This window comes from Euprymna scolopes, chromosome 43, assembly GCF_053919585.1.
Source record: "Euprymna scolopes isolate OS-2025 chromosome 43, ASM5391958v1, whole genome shotgun sequence".
NCBI lineage: Eukaryota > Metazoa > Mollusca > Cephalopoda > Sepiida > Sepiolidae > Euprymna > Euprymna scolopes.
Window position 1 is genome coordinate 36620101 of NC_136524.1, and position 20126 is coordinate 36640226.

A 20126-nucleotide genomic window follows, 5' to 3' on the forward strand; every position below is an offset into this window, starting at 1 on the left:
TAGCAATTTTTGTCCAGATTCTATTACAGACTGGCTCTCATTTCTAAGGATTCAGCTATTACCTTAAGTATGAGTTTGATTTGAAAATATGTTGAGAATAGACCATGGTGTTATTAGCAAATATACCCATCTTGAACATGATTTTATTGAGAAGGTTGCTTATGTAGATGAAGAATAATAAATGTTCAAGTTTCGACCCCTGGGCAACAACCGCGTTAGTGTTATGTTTGGATGTATGGCCATCAAGAACAATCTAGACTTTTTTTAAACTAAAGTTACGATAAAAGAAGAGGTACTATTTAAAATTGCTGCAAATCATTTCTTTTGTTTGCATATTTTAAACTAAAAACGAATCAGAAATGACTTTTCTAGAGCATTCATCATCAAGCCGAAATATCAGCTGATGTGATAATCAGTCCAGTAATACCATACAAATTAATTTTTCTGAAGAGATCTTGTCAATCTTAATTGAATGAAGATTTGACAAGAATTTTGAAGTCAGTTTAAATGACTTTCTATTCAACAGCTTAAATGCTTTTCAAATTTCCTGTACTTGCAAAGCAGTTCATTTTTCTTTTTTTAAACAACTATTAACAAATGATTTAAATAGCTAAACTTGTTTATTTATGAGAAAACCGAAGTGTGTAGATAGGATGTAAAGTTTTATTTTATGCTGTTGTATTTAAGATTTCAATAAATATTTTTACAAAATGTAATGTTTATTTATCAAAGTTATGTTTATGCGAGGAATACACACGTGAAGTTGTCTGATAATATTAATAATATTGAAATTTAATAAAGTAACATTTCACTAAAATAGCTTATTTATTTCTGATTACTTTGGAAAAATTAATTCAAAGTTTTTTAGTTTTATAAAATCTAAATTTTTCAAGTTATTTTTAGCTGAATATCAAATAAAATTCTAAGTATTTTTAGCTTTTGTGATTGAAGTACTTTGAATTGAAATGCAACGTTAACAAAGAATGTTATTTGAGATTTTAGTTTGAATTGAAACTGTTTTGGAACAAATGTGATACTGTTAATTTGAATAAACAAAATTACAAAGTTCTTCAAGTCTTTTAATGTATGTTGGATTTTGTACACATTTATTAAAGAACTGAGGTTAGTGTATTTTTATTCAAATCATTACTAACAAGTATCCAAGATCTTTTCATATGATTATTTTTAGTTATACAAAATTACATTATTTTTGACATTGTTCTCAAATCGTATTCTGATGAAGTACAATCTCAATAATACTCAGGAAAAAGAAACAATATCCAAGAAAAAACGTTTTTCAAAATTAAAACTTCAAGTGTAAATATGTTAAATACCTTTGTAAAATATGAAATTATATACACATCACTGTTTATCATGTTACGCAATCTGGGATTTTCATGAAGTATTTCTGCAGATTTTGCAAGTTATGAAAATAATTTATTTTGTATAACTAAAAAACATATCTGGAAATGGCTGGCTGGATGCCTGGCATTGCCCGATCACACAATATGCTTAAACATGATATTTTAATTCATGATTGCATATGTATTATAGAATCAATTCTCTATTGAATATTATATATTACGAGGAATGATTGGCCCGATGGACTAATTCGGAAAAAAAAAAAAAAAAAAAAGGATATAAAAATGATAATGTCGTTCATCAAATTCCATCTGTTTGTTTACAATATTATGTCAGCTGATATTTGGCTTGCTGATGAATGCTCTGGAAAGTCATTTCTGATTAATTTTTAATTAAATATGCAAACGAATAGATGATTTGTGGCAATTTTAAATGGTAACTCTTTTATCGTAACTTGAACTCATCAATGAGCTATATTTCCAAATGTCAATAATTCTGTTTTTTTTTTTTGTTTTTTTTAAGAAATGATGTGCTAAGATTTTATCTCCCTTGCCTATGTTACATATAAAAATTCCCTTGGAAAATTTTTTTTTTTTTTTTTATCTTTAAGAAAGAAACTATTTTTAAGATTGGATTTTTTCCAATTCTTATCGGATGAATTTCTGTACAAAACATCTAAGAACACTGCCAGACATATAAATTAGTTTTGTGTGAAATTTGCAAAAGACAGGTTTAGCTGTTTGAAGAAACTCACACACACACACACACACCCAAGTGACTTTTATATAATAGTAGAGATTGTGTGCTCTTTGTATGCAATATGATTTGAAAATAATTTAAATCTTCAATATATTTAGATATACATAACCTAGAAACTTGTATTTAAATTATATATTGAAAAAATGTTTTGAATAATATTTAGTAAAAAATATTGCAACACTCCCCCATTTTTAAAATTAGAATCGGTAAATATATGATTTGAACATTTTTTTGTCCCAGGTTATATATCTATTAGTATTCAAATTCTGTATTCTGTTTGTTTGTCCCCTTGCACACTGAATGACAATAAAACAGATGGAGAGTAGTTAGACGCTGTAGATAATGTCACAAAAGGTGATTCATCAGAAAAAGGGAGGATATAATTTACAACTAAAACTGGATCATGTCTGTATGTTGCGATAATAAGTGACATCACTAAAATGCTGATAACCTCAGGGTCTGGTGTACTATTAAACTCTGTATCTTTTCATCATGCATACAAAAGGATATCACAAAAGCATATGAGTGACAGTTATGTCATCCATTTTCAAATAAATATATAAATGAATGAACTTCATTTATATATTTATTTGATGGTTAACATAGTATTAATTTATGAATGCATATGTTTTGATATTACTGTACATAAAATATTTGGAAACTCCAAAAGGTTTTCATAAGGACCCGCACAAACCAAACTTTATAACAAGTACTAATGTTGAGTTGCCATTCAGCAATATTGGATAGCATCACAAAAGGCAAATATCTTAAATCAAAATAGTGAGAGCAAGAAATGGTGTAAATAATTAGAAGGGGAGAGGGTGATAGATAAAAAGAATGACTACTATCAAGGAGTATATATATTTTTTTAAATAAAAAGAAATAGCTATCCAAGTTACAAATATTATATATATGCACACACCTGTAAAACAATACTACTGGGACATGTCTAGCTATTGCAAACTCAATTTAAATAATAAAAAAAGAAAATGTAAATTATCATTCAGTGAATTTGGTTCATTTGTTTACGTTTGGATAAACAAGCCAAAATATTGTTTAATTCTTGCTTTGTAATCAGAACCTCTCTCATCTAATCTATTTTGTTGGCCTCTCTGCAGAGTAGTGTTTGAGACAAATTTCACACTTTTTGCTAAAGAGTAACTCAAAGTTCAAAATGCATTTGTATTTTTGCTGAATATAGCTTATTTAAAGAAACCACCTTGAGCATTCACTGCTGTTCTTAGTGTCTTTAAAAAAAAAAAAGACCTTAGAAATCCACTAATCCCTAGAGTTTCAAATTTTACAATTGGTGCCTTTCTCAAGTGCACAATCAGGCGAATTGAGAAGTGGGAAGATGCTCACTCTGAAGTCATGGAAATTCTCAAACATTTGGCACTAAGCTGAATCCTGTTGCTACACATAAGCATAATGTGACCCTCACTGATTACACACCCAAAAGGCCAACAATTTGAGGGAACTTTGTCTTTATGACATGTAAAACTTTGTGCAGAATGTTGGTTAGCAATGCCGGGTTGTGCAACTGGTCCTAATAAGAACCAGTATCTTTGTTGATTAGGAGTTTTTTAGGTTTCGTTAGATGATTCTCTTGGGCTTTGCTGGGGTTTACTCTTGCATGAACAGTAGTGGAGATCCTTCTTAGCGCTTTTTTTCTTTTTTCATAGTTGCCACTCATCACAGCTATCTCTCTTGTCATGTTCTGTATTACTTTATCTGGATCTTGCCAAAACATCTCTGAATTCCATTGTGCAATAAGAACACCTGTTATGATCTTTTCTGCTAACCACTGCTTCTACATGTCTGTTGCAATTTTAATTCTCCACCTCACAGCTTTCCAAGATATTCAAAGACCGCTGAGCTATAACTAAAATTTTCTGGCACAAATCAATATCCTGGTGCTTCCTGTTGTTTATGGTCTTCAGCATGAAAGAATATATTAAAAAAAATCAAATTTGTCTGAAACATCCTGTACATCTTGTAATTTTAAGCATGTATATTTTGGAAAACACTGCTTGTTAACATAACCTCCTTTGCTCCTTTTTCAATTACCGAAGACTGAAAAGTGGTGGAATTTTTTCAAGCATGTGATGAAGATCTGTGATTTGCAAATAAATCATGTCAAGTTTTTAATGTCTTCTATTACAGAAGAAAGCTGAATAATGTTTAATGTCAACCCAAATCGGTTACAGGCTACACATAAAATGAGCCAGATGTTATAAGTGGCAACTTGAAATTGAAAGCAAGTGCTCTGTTTGGGCAACAAGTTTATTTCAGGTAAAGATTGTTGTATTCTTAAAGTAATAAAGTAATAACTATTTTCTCTCTCTCTCTCTCTCTCTCTCTCTCTCTCTCTCTCTCTCTCTCTATATATATATATATATATATATATATATATTCTCTCTCTCTCTCTCTCTCTTAAGTGTAACTATTAAATTAACAAAAAATAAGAAATAGACAATTATATAGTATGAATAAATCAGATTTCTGTATTGATAAACTATTGGGCAAGATCTTGATTATTGCTTATAGTTTTGATAAATCTTTAAGTGTTTTTTCTCTTGATGGGTTAATGGGTTAGATATTGGTATCTCTACAATTTTCTATCACTTTTGATTTATCAAACTCCAACTGTCTTTAGCTACGAACTCTGTTCAATTAAATATCTACCCGCTTTTGGTGGGTCACCTATCTCTGTTAAAATACTTTTCTAATATCGTCTGAAGACATTTTTTTATACATGACTGAGCCAATCTTATACTTTGGATAACTTCCGCAACATCAGTCACCAAAGATTAGAAGATGTATACTGATGAATCAATCAAATACATCTTCTGTCTGATCATTTTATGTCCTAACACAACACTAGACATTTTATCATTCTTTAGTACTTAATCTTACTATTGAGTGAAAACCAAAGTAAAATGAGGGAGAAATAAATTTCACTCTTCAGAACTATCGTATGGTCGATGTGAATGTCAGACTAGCGTGTTGTTGGCAATATCTGGACAAACTGCAAGAGGCTGCACTTTGCATAGTTATTCGCAGCAACCCAAGGTTCTCTCTTAATTATTCTATCTTGGTGGACATGGAGTCATTTGTGTACCTTTGGTCCATTGTTGTTCCATCTGAGTAGGGTACAGCAGAGGTTGATTGTAGAATTTTGACTGTTAGATTTCTCCTTTGGGCATCTCTAATGATCGTTGTAGGATATTGGGAGATCTCAATATTCATGAAGAGGCATCTACTAATCTTATCTGGTTGATCCTTTCTATAGCTGTGAGATGTGAGTGTGGTCTATCGGTAGAAGCTGGAAGTTTTTTTTACAATGGCTGCCTCTGTTTTATTTGTATTGCTCTGGGTTAATTGTGTCCCAATTACTGTTCTTTATCAACATTTCAATCTAGGTAGTCTCTATCATCTGCCTTGTTGGAGCAATGTCTGTAATGTAAAAAAAAAAAAAAGTATAGGCTATTCAACTTTGAATTATTTTTCTTTAAACCCTCTACACTTTATATTTTATAAAAATTCTTTTATGATAATCTCTAAAGATATTCTTTCTATTTAGAACAAACTTTTTCATTATTTATAAATCAACGACTCATTATTATATAGGCTAATTTCATTCATGTTTACAGCGAAAAACTTCCAGCTTGCTACTATGCAGCGAGGCAATGAACTTGGAGATGTCTTGAAGAAATCTGCTGCTGTGGCTATAGATACAACAGTGTCGCCAACCAATGTATCTGTGACCAACTTTCAGTCAGCATTGGCATCTCAGCCGAGCCAAGCAGCTACATTTAACCAGGGCGGATTACAGCATTATGTAATTGCCGCTCCAATTCAGAGCGTGCCTACTGCCACCACGGCTGTTGCTGCCGCTGTTGCACCACCAAACAGACAAGCTACTGGTAAGTCTTGTTCATATCAAATGTAGAACAGATTAATTCAGGGTCAGGTTAGGACATTTTTTAATGTAATAAATATATTACAATTTCTAATTTCTTCATAGTTTCATTGAACACATTTCTTTTTGACATTAAAGAATAAAATTTTAACTTTTCTGTTGCTATAAATGAACATTTAAATTTTTCCTTGTGGTTTTACTTGAACAGGCCTGCTGAACCATTTGCATATATTAAATTATAAAAGTATATATCACGATAAATTTTTTTAGCTGGGGGAAACAAATTTTCCACTTTTTTTTTACAGTGGTGAGTTCTTTTTGGTAGGATTCTACTTTTTTTTTTTTTTTTTTTTTTTTTTTTCAGAGAAATCATATTTTAAGTTAAAATACACACTGCGTTTTCAGATAAGATAAATCTGATTTCTGTCAAATTTTTTAGCTTTTTTTGCGTCACTGACTCAATTTTTTTTGTCTTTCTTCCTTTATTAAAATACTTTGGTATTAATTGGTCTAGACTGTGGAATTGGCTATCCCTTGTTCAAATCCACATCTAGTGTGGTCATATAAACTATCTGCAACTTGTGTTCAACTAATTTTATTCAATGAGTATTTTCTTTGGTCATAAACTAACCCTATGAAGATTTTTTGCAGTCAAGCCAACAATCCAAACGATTTAAATGAAATAAAATGAATTATTACTGTTTTGCTTATTTATTAATTTTTTGTTTTTATTTATTCTAGATATATTGGGAGCATCATCATTAACACCTACACAGAATTTGCAGCCAACACAAACGCAACAAGCTGTGGTTGTCACTCAAGGTGGCTCCCTAACGGCTACTCATCCAACTCTATCTGTTCAGGATGCCAACACCATCCAGCAAGTTCTCTCTCTAGCTGCTTCTTCTGCAGCAGGATTACAGCAACAGCAGCAGCAGCAACAACAGCAGCAGCAGCAGTCTCTCTCTGGCAGTACTATCCATCATCATGGACAACAATTACAAATAAGTTCAACCAGCACGGGAATACCTCCTCTCTCAGTCTGTGTAACTAATCACCATCATCCCCAACAACAAGCACAACTAGGATTTAGTATGACTTTACCAACGTCTCAGCGTGTTGCTCAGAGACATCCTAGTGGGCAGGCAAAAGGAGTCAGTGTTCCTTTAACATCTGATGCCAGTGGAGTGACTACTGGTACATGTTCCTCTGTAGATATTACACCCATATTGACTACGAGCACAGGTAGTTTTCCCCTGACTGTTTCTTCAAATACAGTTTTAAGTACAGGTTTGCCACCACCAAGGAAACGGATTAAATTAGAAGAGAAACCTCCTGGCACACCGGAAATTGCAGCATATAGGAAAAAAATTCTTGATCATAAACGTAAAGAAATGTCCGAATTAAAAGAAAATCACAAAGAACATTGGACAGAACGTTACTTCTTAAAGAATAATGGAAATATTATGGACTTGTTTCATTGGAAGAAACGGCCAACGCCTCAGCTTATTCAGTTTTTAAAAGATAAAAATTTGGATAGTGACGATAATGACGATGCCATCACTACTGAACCAAAATCTTCACAAGCAGGTGTAAGTTTTTTTTTGTTTTTTTTTTTTTTTTTTTTTCGTTTTTTATTTATTTTTTAATAATTCTGAATGCCTTTGGATATGACTAATTTTATGCCTTGTTTTTTTATTTAAAAACTGTTTTTTTTTTGTTTTTTTTTTTAAAGACAATGTAACTTATTTGAAGGGTATAAATGTATATCATCATACTCAAATCTTGGAACCAGTAGGTTAGATATAGAAATTAGAATGTATTAAGATTGGAAAATGTGATGGGTAACTAAAATAACGAAAATTAATGAAATCTTTGTAAAATAGACTAAAATCCTTAGACTTTACTTTATACAATAGAAGAATGGAACCATACCTTTTAGATTTTCATTCACTTGATATGATTTTGAACAAATTACTTAGAGTGAATTAGAAATACAGATATAAAAATGAAATTGTAGATGTTGGATCTTTATAAGTTATATAAAAGAATTTGATCTGTATATTTTTATTCTGAGAATGTGTATGTATATATATATATATATATATATAATATATATATATATGCCTGGTCTTAAAATACACTTCATTATATTTTAATTTATGGAAATTTCATGTTTATTATAGAGCCAATTCTCTATTAATTATTATATTGTATGTATGTATATATATATATATATATGAGTGGTGATTTCAAAATTTTAAAAAACTTGGGTGTCATCAGCTAGAATCAAAGCTAAAACATTTAGCTTTCCAGTGTTATTCACTATCATATGACCTAAAAATAGATATCAGAACTTAAATTAAGATAGTTTAATTTATAAATGTATATTTGCGCACACGTAGAGGAGCACTTTAAGTTGACTTAGACCTGCTAAGTTCTAATGTTTTTCAATTTTGACCTGATAGTAGCTATTTTTTATCAAATTTATTTCACAGGTCCGAATCCCTTTCAAGTTTCAAGTCTGTAGATTAAAAATTGAAAGTAGTTTGATAGAGATCACTCCATACGCACACACGCTCACTTTTGATGCATACAGATGTGTGTATGTGGTAAAAAGTTAATGTAAAACTATTTTTAAATAGTTTTACACAAGATTTTTAGCACAATGTTAAATAACTTTTATTTTACTGAATACAAGGAGTGATCTTTTTATAGCAAAAAGTTGTTAGTCTAAAACCCTTATGTCTGTATAGGTAAAGAAAAGGTAAACAATATGGAGGGGCTTGAATAATGACAGGACTAACAAATTTTATGTTGATACTTGAATGTATAAACATTCTAATTTCTTCAGATGTTTTTTTTAACAGCCTTCGTAAAAAAAAAAATATATTGTTCTATTAAACTTTTGTTTAAATAATTTAACTTTGTTCGTTTTATAAAAAAAAAAAAGTTCAAAAGATATTTTTCACTCAGTAGTGAGGTTTGGAAGATTGCCCGTGAAAGAAATTCAATCGCCAAAAGATAAGCGTTTCATTATTTCTAGTTGCCACTTTGAAAAATCACTCGCAAATGCGACTGTTTTACTCGCAATGTAGAATGATTAAAAGTGTAAGATCTATAGAAATGTAGAAAAAATTTAATTAAAGTTGAAAATAGATTGTTTAAAATAAGATGTCCAAAGTCACAAATAAAAATCAAACAAAAAGACATTTGAATACAACCCAATAAACTTTTGTTCTGCTGTTTTGTCGTTGAAGTCGTTTTATAACATCTTGAACTACTGTGTAATAATGTTAGGATGAAACAAAAAAAATTCAGTTTTCTGGAAAACAGTTTTGATCACTATGCAAAAATGTTTTCTTACAAGTAGGAGGTAAAGTTTAATTATTAAAATCAATCATCTGTTTAAGATGTTTTATTTGTAAGAAATATATATATATATATATATATATATATATATATATATATATATATATATATATGCTGCATAATTACATTGACAGACCAGTTCTCATTAGATCATCAAAGTTGAGCAATATTGAGCCTATCACACAACCTGATGGGTGATCATTTGCAAACATAAGGCACTGTGTGTAGGATGTCAATCAATATTTCCCCTAACCTGAGAATGTACACGTGACTGGCAACTGCTGGTGAATTTGATATTCCCTAGACACTTCCTCCTTTTAAGGGAAGCCAGTTCAATCCATATAGGGTTAATGCCACTAGTATATTAAGATTTCATAAGTCATAAGATGGCATTTCTGTAACCATTCACCATATTTTATTGCAAAGCTCAAATTTATAGAAAACTTAATTCCTTGTATGTGCATATTAGTATCTATTGTATGTTTAAATGTGTCTGTATGGGTGTATCTAAATCTGCTTATCTGTGTTCATGAATGTAATCCCCTGTATGTTTGTATGTGTATGTATTGGGTAGTTGTAATACTGTTACATAATTGTTGAAAGATTTTAAAATAAAAATGTAAAAAAAAGAAAAATATTGTCTAAAGTTTAATTGTAACCATTTAAATGGGGGGAAAAATGGTTTAGTGACACTGATAACTCGCGTGTCTATATTCAAGAAAATGAGTCCCAACTAAATATATTAATAAAATGTGATCATTTCTTATGTCTTTGTTTCCTACATCAATGTAACTTACACATGTACCATTAATCGATTAATTAAATGAAATCATTTGGCTTCTGTTGTCTGTCAGTGGCAACTAGCAGAACCCACTGGCTTTAATTGTCATCAATGTTGGTTAGTGATGATTATTGCTGGTTTTGTCGATTACTGGTGTTTTCTGGTAGTCACTGGCTGCCTTTGCAACTGGAACTTGAAATTGGCCATGCTTCAAACTGAAATCGTCTGTCTTTAACTGTCAGGCACTGGCATCCACTGTCTTTCAATAGATGCTTGTGACGGAGAGTCATGATCACTAACAGTGCTGTATCAAGGCGTTTACTAGCAGATCTTAGCTGCCTTTATTAAAAAGGTTCCTGGCATACAGTGTCAGTCACTGGCAGCTATGAGCATTATCAGTCTCCATGGGATTGCTCTGAAATAAAATTGAGGCAGTTATTTTCATTTACTTGTGGGCACTGGCTTCCTCTGCAATTATCGCTCATGACAAGTGTATGACTGCTCTGATATGAAATTGAATGTGTTCACTGTCTCTTTTTGACAGAGGTGGGCACTGTCAGACAAATCTATTGTCTCCAAATGTCAGGCACTGTCATCCACAGTGGTCATTGCTCTTTTAAGGTGGTTACTACCACTTTACAGCATGGGTGGGTACTTGTGCTATTTTGTAGACGTGATGTCCGAATTTGATGTAACTGTATACTGTATAAACAATAATGCTGCAATGTTTTTATTAAATTGTTAGATGAAAATACTGAATGCTCACAAAAATCCTTGTTCATATTCTACATGAGCATATTAGAAACAAAAAACGATTTTTTTTTAACATGCAATCAAATTGGCCTGAAAAAAAAATGTGAAATTGTGATACACAATGTAATAACACTTATATTTTTGCATAAAACAGACAAATGCAAAAGTTTTACTGTTTATTTCATTTTTTTAAATCTACCATAATAGACGATATAGTACTTGTGTGTGAATATTTCTTTTCTCTTAAAATATTTCAAGCTAAAATACCATTGGTATAATAAAGAAAACACTTAAACATGGTTGCTAACGATTATTTAAAAAAAACAAAAAAACACGATTCCGTTTTGGTAAGAGGAACGTTAGTACATCATTAAGTGATTTTCAAATGAGACCCGTCTTAGCAACTTATCCTTATTTGTTGAATACTGAAAATAATAATAGAAGTAGTATTAGGAATAGCAGCAAAAAAAAAAAAAAAAAAAAAAAAAAAGTAATAGTATTTAGATAATCTATGAACTATATACGGTAATATCTCTTTCTATAAAAACTACAGAACACTAGTAATATTAAACAAAAAGACAATGTTTATGAAAGTGTTAGGCGAAGCTACTTAGTCATTGTGGTATCCAAGTCAGCATATTTCCAGAAATTGAACCGTTATATTTGTTTTACAATATAATTTTTATGTGGTATGGGGAAAGTAAAGAACAAGTAAGAATGGTATTGTTTTCAACAGGAGTATTAAGTTTTAAAATCAATAAAATAAAACAAAATATTAGCAACAGCAAAACAAATCACAATATTAGTAATAGCAGTTAGACAATATAAGCTTTGTGTGACTAAGGTATTTGCTGTGTTCTGAAATATGAACTGCAAAAAATACTGTACTATATTATTAATATAGGAAAAAAAATTTAAAACATACATGAAAGTTAGATTTTCTGGAAAATGGTGTACTGTTAGGTTCACACTAACGAAAGTATTTGTTGTTGGGCGACGACTGTGTGTGTTTGTGAAAGTTTAACTGTTCGGAAATTGCTTATTCCGTTATTCCTTAATTCCAAGAAAGCATATGCTAACAACGAATGAAAACTTGCCGGCACTATTGCAGGGAGCAATCCTTATTTCTAGCCTTGTTGATGAAAGGATTAATATGAAATGTATAGGAATAAAAACATAACATGAACGGCATTCTTGTTAGAAGCTGTGCCTAATATAGACAAGTTTCCAGTTACATTGAGGAAAGGAAGAGAAGAAAACGGTGATCAAAAATCTTGCTACCGTTAAATCTGACTTAATGTGGAATGTAACTCGTGTAAGAATTGATATGATTGTTTGATAACGGGCAAAAGTGAATAATATGCACAAAACTAACAACTGAGTTTATATGTTGCATTTGCAAAGCTGTGGCAGGTTTTCTCAGAGGAGAATAATTGTTTTTATTTTATTAATATAGATAAAATAATTATCTCTGGCTCATTAATGCAGCTGACTAGACTGAGGATTGACCCTGTAACCACGGAGCTTGTGGTTAGATGTGTTACTGTTATGCTACAGTCTCAACTGATATTATGTCTATTTTATCACCTTATACTTAGTTATTCCTTCTGGTAGTTGTCTCCCTTACATTCTAGTTGTGTCACATTCAAGGAATGTGGACAAATTATATATAATACCCCCAACAAGCAGATGCCACAAAACCTATTCTAATAGTCACCACCACCACCTCCCCGAACTGCTAGACTTTGTAATTTCCTTTCGGGTTCCTACTTCTCCGGTGTTACTTGCATACAGAAGTACAATGTAAATAGACAGCGTGTGTAATGTAAGTTTATTGTAAATAGACATCTTGCTACTCAACTCCCTTCATAGTATCCCTGTTATAGCTCCCTACATCAAAGTGTTTGGGGTGAAAAGGCTATATATATATATATATATAATCTCCGCGTTCTCTTACAGAAATACAATTATTACAACAAAAAACGAAAAATAAAAACTCTACATATATAAGTGAGTTCAGTTGTGACAATACCAGAATTAACTTTGATATAACACTTATATAAAAACAAATGATGCTATTATGGAAAAAGATGGACATTAAGACAATTGGTTAATGTGCCCATAGGCAAGGATCTCCTGTCATGCAATCAAACTTCATAACATGAAGACACAGGTATGAGGTATACAAGCAAAAAAACGAATCCATTTGGTGTCCGTTTTGCATGCAAGCATGTGGTGAACAGCTTTTAGAAATTGATTTCTAAAGCATTTTTTCCCCTGATGAGATATGCATTCTTTTAAGTCCATCCTTATCACTTCCTTTCATGTTTTCGTTGGGCTTCCCCTGTAAACTGAACCTGCTGCACCAACTGTTGTGTATCAACTCATCCATTCTTTAAATATGGCCATGCCACCAAAGTCTTCTGTTTTGCATACATCTTAGACGGCAAGATTTAATTCTTATCTGAGGTCATTAGACCTAAGCCTGTTTTTTCACATTGCACATCTACTGTATCATTCTTACATCACTTTGTTCATACATCTTTACACTGTCTATACATGCGTGATACTCTTTTCTCAGTCAACAGTGGTAATTGCAATCTGTGCCATACACTTTGTTTGTGAATTTTTTTAATGAGGATTTGATTGTTCGGAGTATTCTTCTTGTCTATCTTGTCAGCAATATCCATCTATTACATATTTCCTATATTCTACTAAAATAGTTTTAAGATTCCTAAAATTCATATTATTGTCAAGATGAACCCATGGGACAACAGATAAAGAGTTAATTAGTTCTAAGTAACATCCTTTTGGAAGTTAAAGGTTGAATGCTGAGTATAGGTGATGGTAAGAATTGCTTGAGATTTTTACCTCGTCATGGAACAAAAGTAGTGTACCTCTATGGATTTAATGCGTACAGTTTGAAATTCTGTACAGATTCCAGAGTTAAGCAAACCCATCAACGTCTGCTTTTACATTGGCTGAAAAGCCGTGAGAATAATCAAGATGTGATTGTGTGCCATTTTAAGTAATTTTTTATTTGACAGTTTAAATACTTTCAAATTTCCAAGGGTTATAAAATAATTCTTTTATTTTTTTAACTATTAAGTTCAAATATCAGACTTATTTCTGAATAAAAATCAAATAAGTACAGGGGCATCAAGTGGATAGTTCTGTAACAATGTTTGTTGGCATTACATTTAAATTTTTGCATGTTGATGCAGCCAGAAAGCAGGCTAATGGCTCATGGTAAGAAGCTATTAGAGTAAAAGTTTTCTGGCATCTGGAGCAAAGGGGGGGATTTTGTTGATAGATGGGTTGTACTGCAATATTAATGCTGAAAGGGCACCAGTGCCGCAAGTTCTTAGGAACACATTCCATTCAAGTACTTGTAAAACAAATACAGGAATGCAACATTGGGATTGGAGATTATTAGATTAAAGGCTCTCTGTTTGGATCCTGCATAAGAGATACTCATGGTGACAACACTATATGCAGGGATGAATGATGATTTTGTAAAGATATGTAGGATACAGACAAGTGAGTAGCTATCTAGTATATTAGAGGGAGTCCACTTTTTTTTTTTTTGTAGCAACCTTAGGTAATGTCTTCTGTGTAGGTCATTCATCTTACCTGTGAATGTTACCATCCATTTTTATGCCCCCCCCCCTCATTCCACTACAAATTGGAAGTCATTTTCTAAAGATTCAACCATTACTTTGGGTATCTGTGTTTGATTTGGCAGATGTTGAGAATAGTGTTGTCATCAGGTTCAAAGATCACCAACCCCCTTCCTAGAGAACACTTATTTTAATGTCATGTTTAGATGTATGGCCATCGCAAACAACCTTTCTTTTGGTTAAGAAAGATCTGATTATATTAAATATTTATCCAGTAATATTGTACAAATTTTTAGATCTTCATGTCAAATCTTGTCACTGTTCAGATATCCACAGTAGAATGGGTTTGTCTGAATCTATACTGTTGATCTGAAAGGATAGCATTAAAGAGGTGCTTGACTATCACTAGATTGATGAATGATTCACAGATTTATGGAAGCGCAGGAGTAAACTGATAGGGTGATTAATTTTGCAGATTGGTCTTTTCAATAGGGTTCTTGAAGGTTGTTACCACAGTCAAAATTTCAGCTATCAGGGAATCAAGATTTGGCAAGCCATATATAGTTTGAAAAGGATAGGTGCCCACGCAGCAAAGCGTTTTTTTATAGCAGGGATAAGATCAGGTTCACATGCTTTAAAGGGATCATGGTTTTTATATATATTTGAACTTAAGAAACAATGATAATTGTTGAGTGTGGCAATGTCTGCATGGCAGTGGGAAATTTAAGAGGGAGTGATTTTTGGAGACCAAGATGAGTTCCTGCTTGAACTGCTGAGCAAACCTTATCAGTTGCTGTGCAAGTGACATCAGTGATTAGATAGCAAGGAATTATTATCCGTTATTCAGTACACTATTATTGACTTTTCCATGAACTCGAGAGTTCTTAATTTGTGACTCAATGCTTTCTTTTGATGATCTTAGCTACAGTTATTACATTTTTACAATGATTATATGCTAATCTACCATTAACACAGTGATGAGTGCTTCTGAGTAGGTTATGAGCATTCCTTACACCAGCCTCAGCTAGTGTAGTGCAGAATAGGTCAAGAAGTGAGCCTTGCTGATCCTCCCAATCTGGGAGGTGGATCAGTAAATTGACAGTCTGCAAGGGAATATGCAATAAAGAAACTACTTGCTGTTACTTAACTGCATCTGTAAAGTCTGAAAAACTATAATTATTCGTATGGTTTCTAAAATCCCTGAATACATGAATTTGGGCACTTGTATCAAGAGTGTTGCATTAATTTCTGATAGAAACCTAATCAAACAAGAGCAAAGTAAATATAAATAATAAACGCTGTAAAAAGATTAATTTGAAGTACATGTAGGCCAGATCATCTGCTTCTAGACTCGGGTATGAAATTGGTATATTCAGTTTTTGCCAGATTGAATAATTACTTTCTGAATAGACGAGTGCATATTTAATCCAGTAATTATGTTTCTAAAATGGTAATAAAATATATCATTGTAATTTTTAACCTACTCAAACTGCCATCAATAATTTAGACTGCCGTGTTGAAACAGCAATTTTTGTTACACCAAAATTAAAATATATATTTCTATTGCCATCTAAGCTAACTAGTTTGCTAGCCCTTCTTGTCTCATACCATCTAGCCAGCTCTGGTCGTCTCTCACGCCATTTAGTTAACTAGCTTTTGCTAGATATAGATTAAATAATATTACTACCATGGTAATATGTGCTATATTTTTTTCCTTTGTTTATAAAAAGCTTAGTGAATGGGGGTTTCTTTTAAGAACATAGTCATGGAAACTTAGTAAAAGATGGCTCACTTTTGCTTCATCTTCTTATTCTTTCTCTTTGCTTCGTCCTCTTTCTCTTTGCTTCGTCCTCTTTCTCTTTGCTTCGTCCTCTTTCTCTTTGCTTCGTCCTCTTTCTCTTTGCTTCGTGCTCTTTCTCTTTGCTTCGTGCTCTTTCTCTTTGCTTCGTGCTCTTTCTCTTTGCTTCGTGCTCTTTCTCTTTGCTTCGTGCTCTTTCTCTTTGCTTCGTGCTCTTTCTCTTTGCTTCGTGCTCTTTCTCTTTGCTTCGTGCTCTTTCTCTTTGCTTCGTGCTCTTTCTCTTTGCTTCGTGCTCTTTCTCTTTGCTTCGTGCTCTTTCTCTTTGCTTCGCCCTCTTTCTCTTTGCTTCGCCCTCTTTCTCTTTGCTTCGCCCTCTTTCTCTTTGCTTCGCCCTCTTTCTCTTTGCTTCGCCCTCTTTCTCTTTGCTTCGCCCTCTTTCTCTTTGCTTCGCCCTCTTTCTCTTTGCTTCGTCCTCTTTCTCTTTGCTTCGTCCTCTTTCTCTTTGCTTCGTCCTCTTTCTCTTTGCTTCGTGCTCTTTCTCTTTGCTTCGTGCTCTTTCTCTTTGCTTCGCGCTCTTTCTCTTTGCTTCGCGCTCTTTCTCTTTGCTTCGCGCTCTTTCTCTTTGCTTCGCGCTCTTTCTCTTTGCTTCGCGCTCTTTCTCTTTGCTTCGCGCTCTTTCTCTTTGCTTCGCCCTCTTTCTCTTTGCTTCGCCCTCTTTCTCTTTGCTTCGCCCTCTTTCTCTTTGCTTCGCCCTCTTTCTCTTTGCTTCGCCCTCTTTCTCTTTGCTTCGCCCTCTTTCTCTTTGCTTCGCCCTCTTTCTCTTTGCTTCGCCCTCTTTCTCTTTGCTTCGCCCTCTTTCTCTTTGCTTCGCCCTCTTTCTCTTTGCTTCGCCCTCTTTCTCTTTGCTTCGCCCTCTTTCTCTTTGCTTCGCCCTCTTTCTCTTTGCTTCGCCCTCTTTCTCTTTGCTTCGCCCTCTTTCTCTTTGCTTCGCCCTCTTTCTCTTTGCTTCGCCCTCTTTCTCTTTGCTTCGCCCTCTTTCTCTTTGCTTCGCGCTCTTTCTCTTTGCTTCGCGCTCTTTCTCTTTGCTTCGTGCTCTTACATGTCCATCAAAAAATGATCCCCTCCCCTGACATGCGCACACACACACACACACTCGTTGCCTTTCTTTTTATTTTTATTAGTTGAAACTGATCGAAATTATTTTAGAAATTTTTTTTTTTTTCTTGCTGCCTGTTTCACATTAAAAATATTTTCTTACTCTTATGCTTCCTGTTGACAATTGGGATTGAATCTGTCATTGTCCTCTACTACCTGGTCAGTACTGGTAATAACCAACAATCCAAGATCATCTATGTTTTATTTACTGATCAGTACCAGATTGCTTAAGAAAGGTTACTAAATCATAAATTAAATCCTGATAGATTTTTCAATTATAGAAAGCGTTTTATTTTACATTTTTCAATATAACAACTTGTGCAAATAAATTGAAATGTCGTTAATATGTATATATTTTTTATTTTTTATTTTTAAATAGATAAAGAATACAGGAAATGTTGGAAATATTTTGTCTTCACCGAGTATGCCGACCAGTGTATCAACGACACTTACGCCCACGCTGGCTGCATTGACACAGCAAGGTATTGCAGTATTTCAACTTGCAACATCTCCTCTCACCCTTAATCCTGGTAGTTTGGAGTGGCTACAGGAGTTTCAGAGACAGATTTCTTCACAACACCACCAACACCAGCTACAACAACATCATCACCAACATCATCATCATCACCAACATCATCAGCAGCACGGTATCTCCACATTTCATATTGCGAAGGCATTCAATGTGGCTGGCTCAGCGTTGTCTGTCTGTTACGTGTGCTTTAAGAATGGCTTTTCAGTCCAAAAAAAAAAATACAAAAAAATATGGCATATTCCTATGTTGTGTGCATGCTATTATAGTACATCAACATTATTTCTGTCTCTAAACCTTCTGGAAAACTCCTGGTGCCACCAAAACTTTCCAGGATGTTTGTTTTGATTGATTTATATATTTTTTTTTTTTTTTGGTTTTGTTTTTGTTTTGTATTTATGTTATTTCTTTATTTTGTTTATGTTGCATAATTATTTTAATTTTAACCTTAGTTTTATGGCTTTATCAATTTCAGCAATATATGTGAATACATACACAAAGCATCACACTATATTAAGCTAATCCTATGAGGAAATATTAAAAACGCTTCACAATTCTTTTAAGCATTGAACAATTTATTTGGTTGTACATAGGAAGAGAAAAAGTCTTTTCTGTACGATCAACTATTTAACATATAGTTTGGTATACAATACTAATGAAGTGGTGGATGAGACAGCATCTTGATAACCACATTCGATTCCATACATATATATATATATATATATATATATATATATATATATATGCGTGTCTATTGATAATGGAGATTTTGAATCTGTCTGAAACCAAAACTACTATTTAAAAATTATTTCAACCTACATAAATTAGTTTAGTGATGACAGGGTTTAGGAATTTCAGATTTTATTAATTAATTATCCAAATTTAAAAAAAAAAAAAAAAGTTTAAATGAATTTTGAATATAAATAGTAACAGGTTGGACCCCCACATGTACATTTCTTTACTTTAATGTATGAATTATGCAAAATTGTCTCACAGTAAAACACATTCATCTAATATCTAACAGCAATTACGAATGTGTACTTTGATAGATGTGTGTTACTGTGACTAATATTAAGTTTATTTTTGCTTTTTACTGCAAAAACATTTAAAACAAATGTTAAATTTCATTTTGATTTATTTTTTTAGCATAACTCTTGGCCTTCAGGACAAGATCAAACTAGTATCTGTTCTTCAGATGCTGCACTTCAATTTCATGTTCTGTCAGTGGAGGAGAAATCCTCCACGACGGAGACAATTTTTATTTTTGTTCCTTTTCTCCACATTAAAAAACGACCCCGGTGTCTAACTCTGTCCCTTGGGGAGGCATTGTAAATAGGAACTCTTATCCAGACTTATTCCTAAAAGTCTTGATATGAAGTTTTACTTTACACAAATTCTCAGCTGATAAGTAAACATTTTTACAACTTTTCTTATTTATAGTTTAATTTACTTAAATTAACTACGAATTAAATAAATTAAAAAAAAATCAAGTTAACTTTAACTGTTTCTTTGACATTTTAGTATAAACAGAAGAAATATGTCTGAATTTACCAATAAGTATTGTTTCAGCATGAAATCGTCTAATCTAAATCAAAAAAAAGTATAAAACTTCATTGAGGTTATTTTTAACAGGGTTGCAAAGTTGAAGGCTTTTGGTTGGAATCTAACTTGTAAGAATGCTTAGAGTTGGGCATTTTTAATATCTGTAGAAATGGCAGTTGTAAAATGAGTTAAGTTTGATGTTTTGAAATTCTGAGATTCTGGCTTTAATTCAAATCTTAATTATTCTGTCTTGAAAGTTCTTCATAACCTTTTTGCTAGTTCTTATATAGAACTAGCAGGGTTATCTGATATTGATCAGGTTCAGTGTGAAATAGCATCACACACAGCAACATATTACTTGAACCTTGATCTTATCTCAGCTAGATATGTTATATATGCTAATACTCTTAACTGAACATCTATAAATACATTAATTTCATTGTACCAACATATTAAAGTATCATTAGCTCCTTTACGGACTAACTAGAGAAGCAGAAATACTTCCATTATTTTCACATGCAAATTGTATGAGA

General features: G+C 32.6%; 1 protein-coding gene across 2 annotated transcripts in view; it reads left to right on the forward strand.

The window, feature by feature from the left end:
• Positions 1-20126, forward strand: part of LOC145268292 (chromatin remodeling protein domino-like) — a 106501-nt gene that overhangs the window by 9564 nt on the left and 76811 nt on the right. Inside the window, exons 2-5 of one of the 2 annotated variants that reach the window (XM_080123699.1) lie at positions 4285-4413; positions 5775-6047; positions 6785-7635; positions 17902-18004. In XM_080123699.1, the coding sequence (XP_079979825.1) occupies positions 5798-6047; positions 6785-7635; positions 17902-18004 (1204 nt within the window). In that variant the 5' untranslated portion in view covers positions 4285-4413; positions 5775-5797. Of the gene's footprint in view, positions 1-4284; positions 4414-5774; positions 6048-6784; positions 7636-17901; positions 18170-20126 lie in introns of both variants that reach the window. The other variant, XM_080123698.1, reaches the window with a different exon arrangement.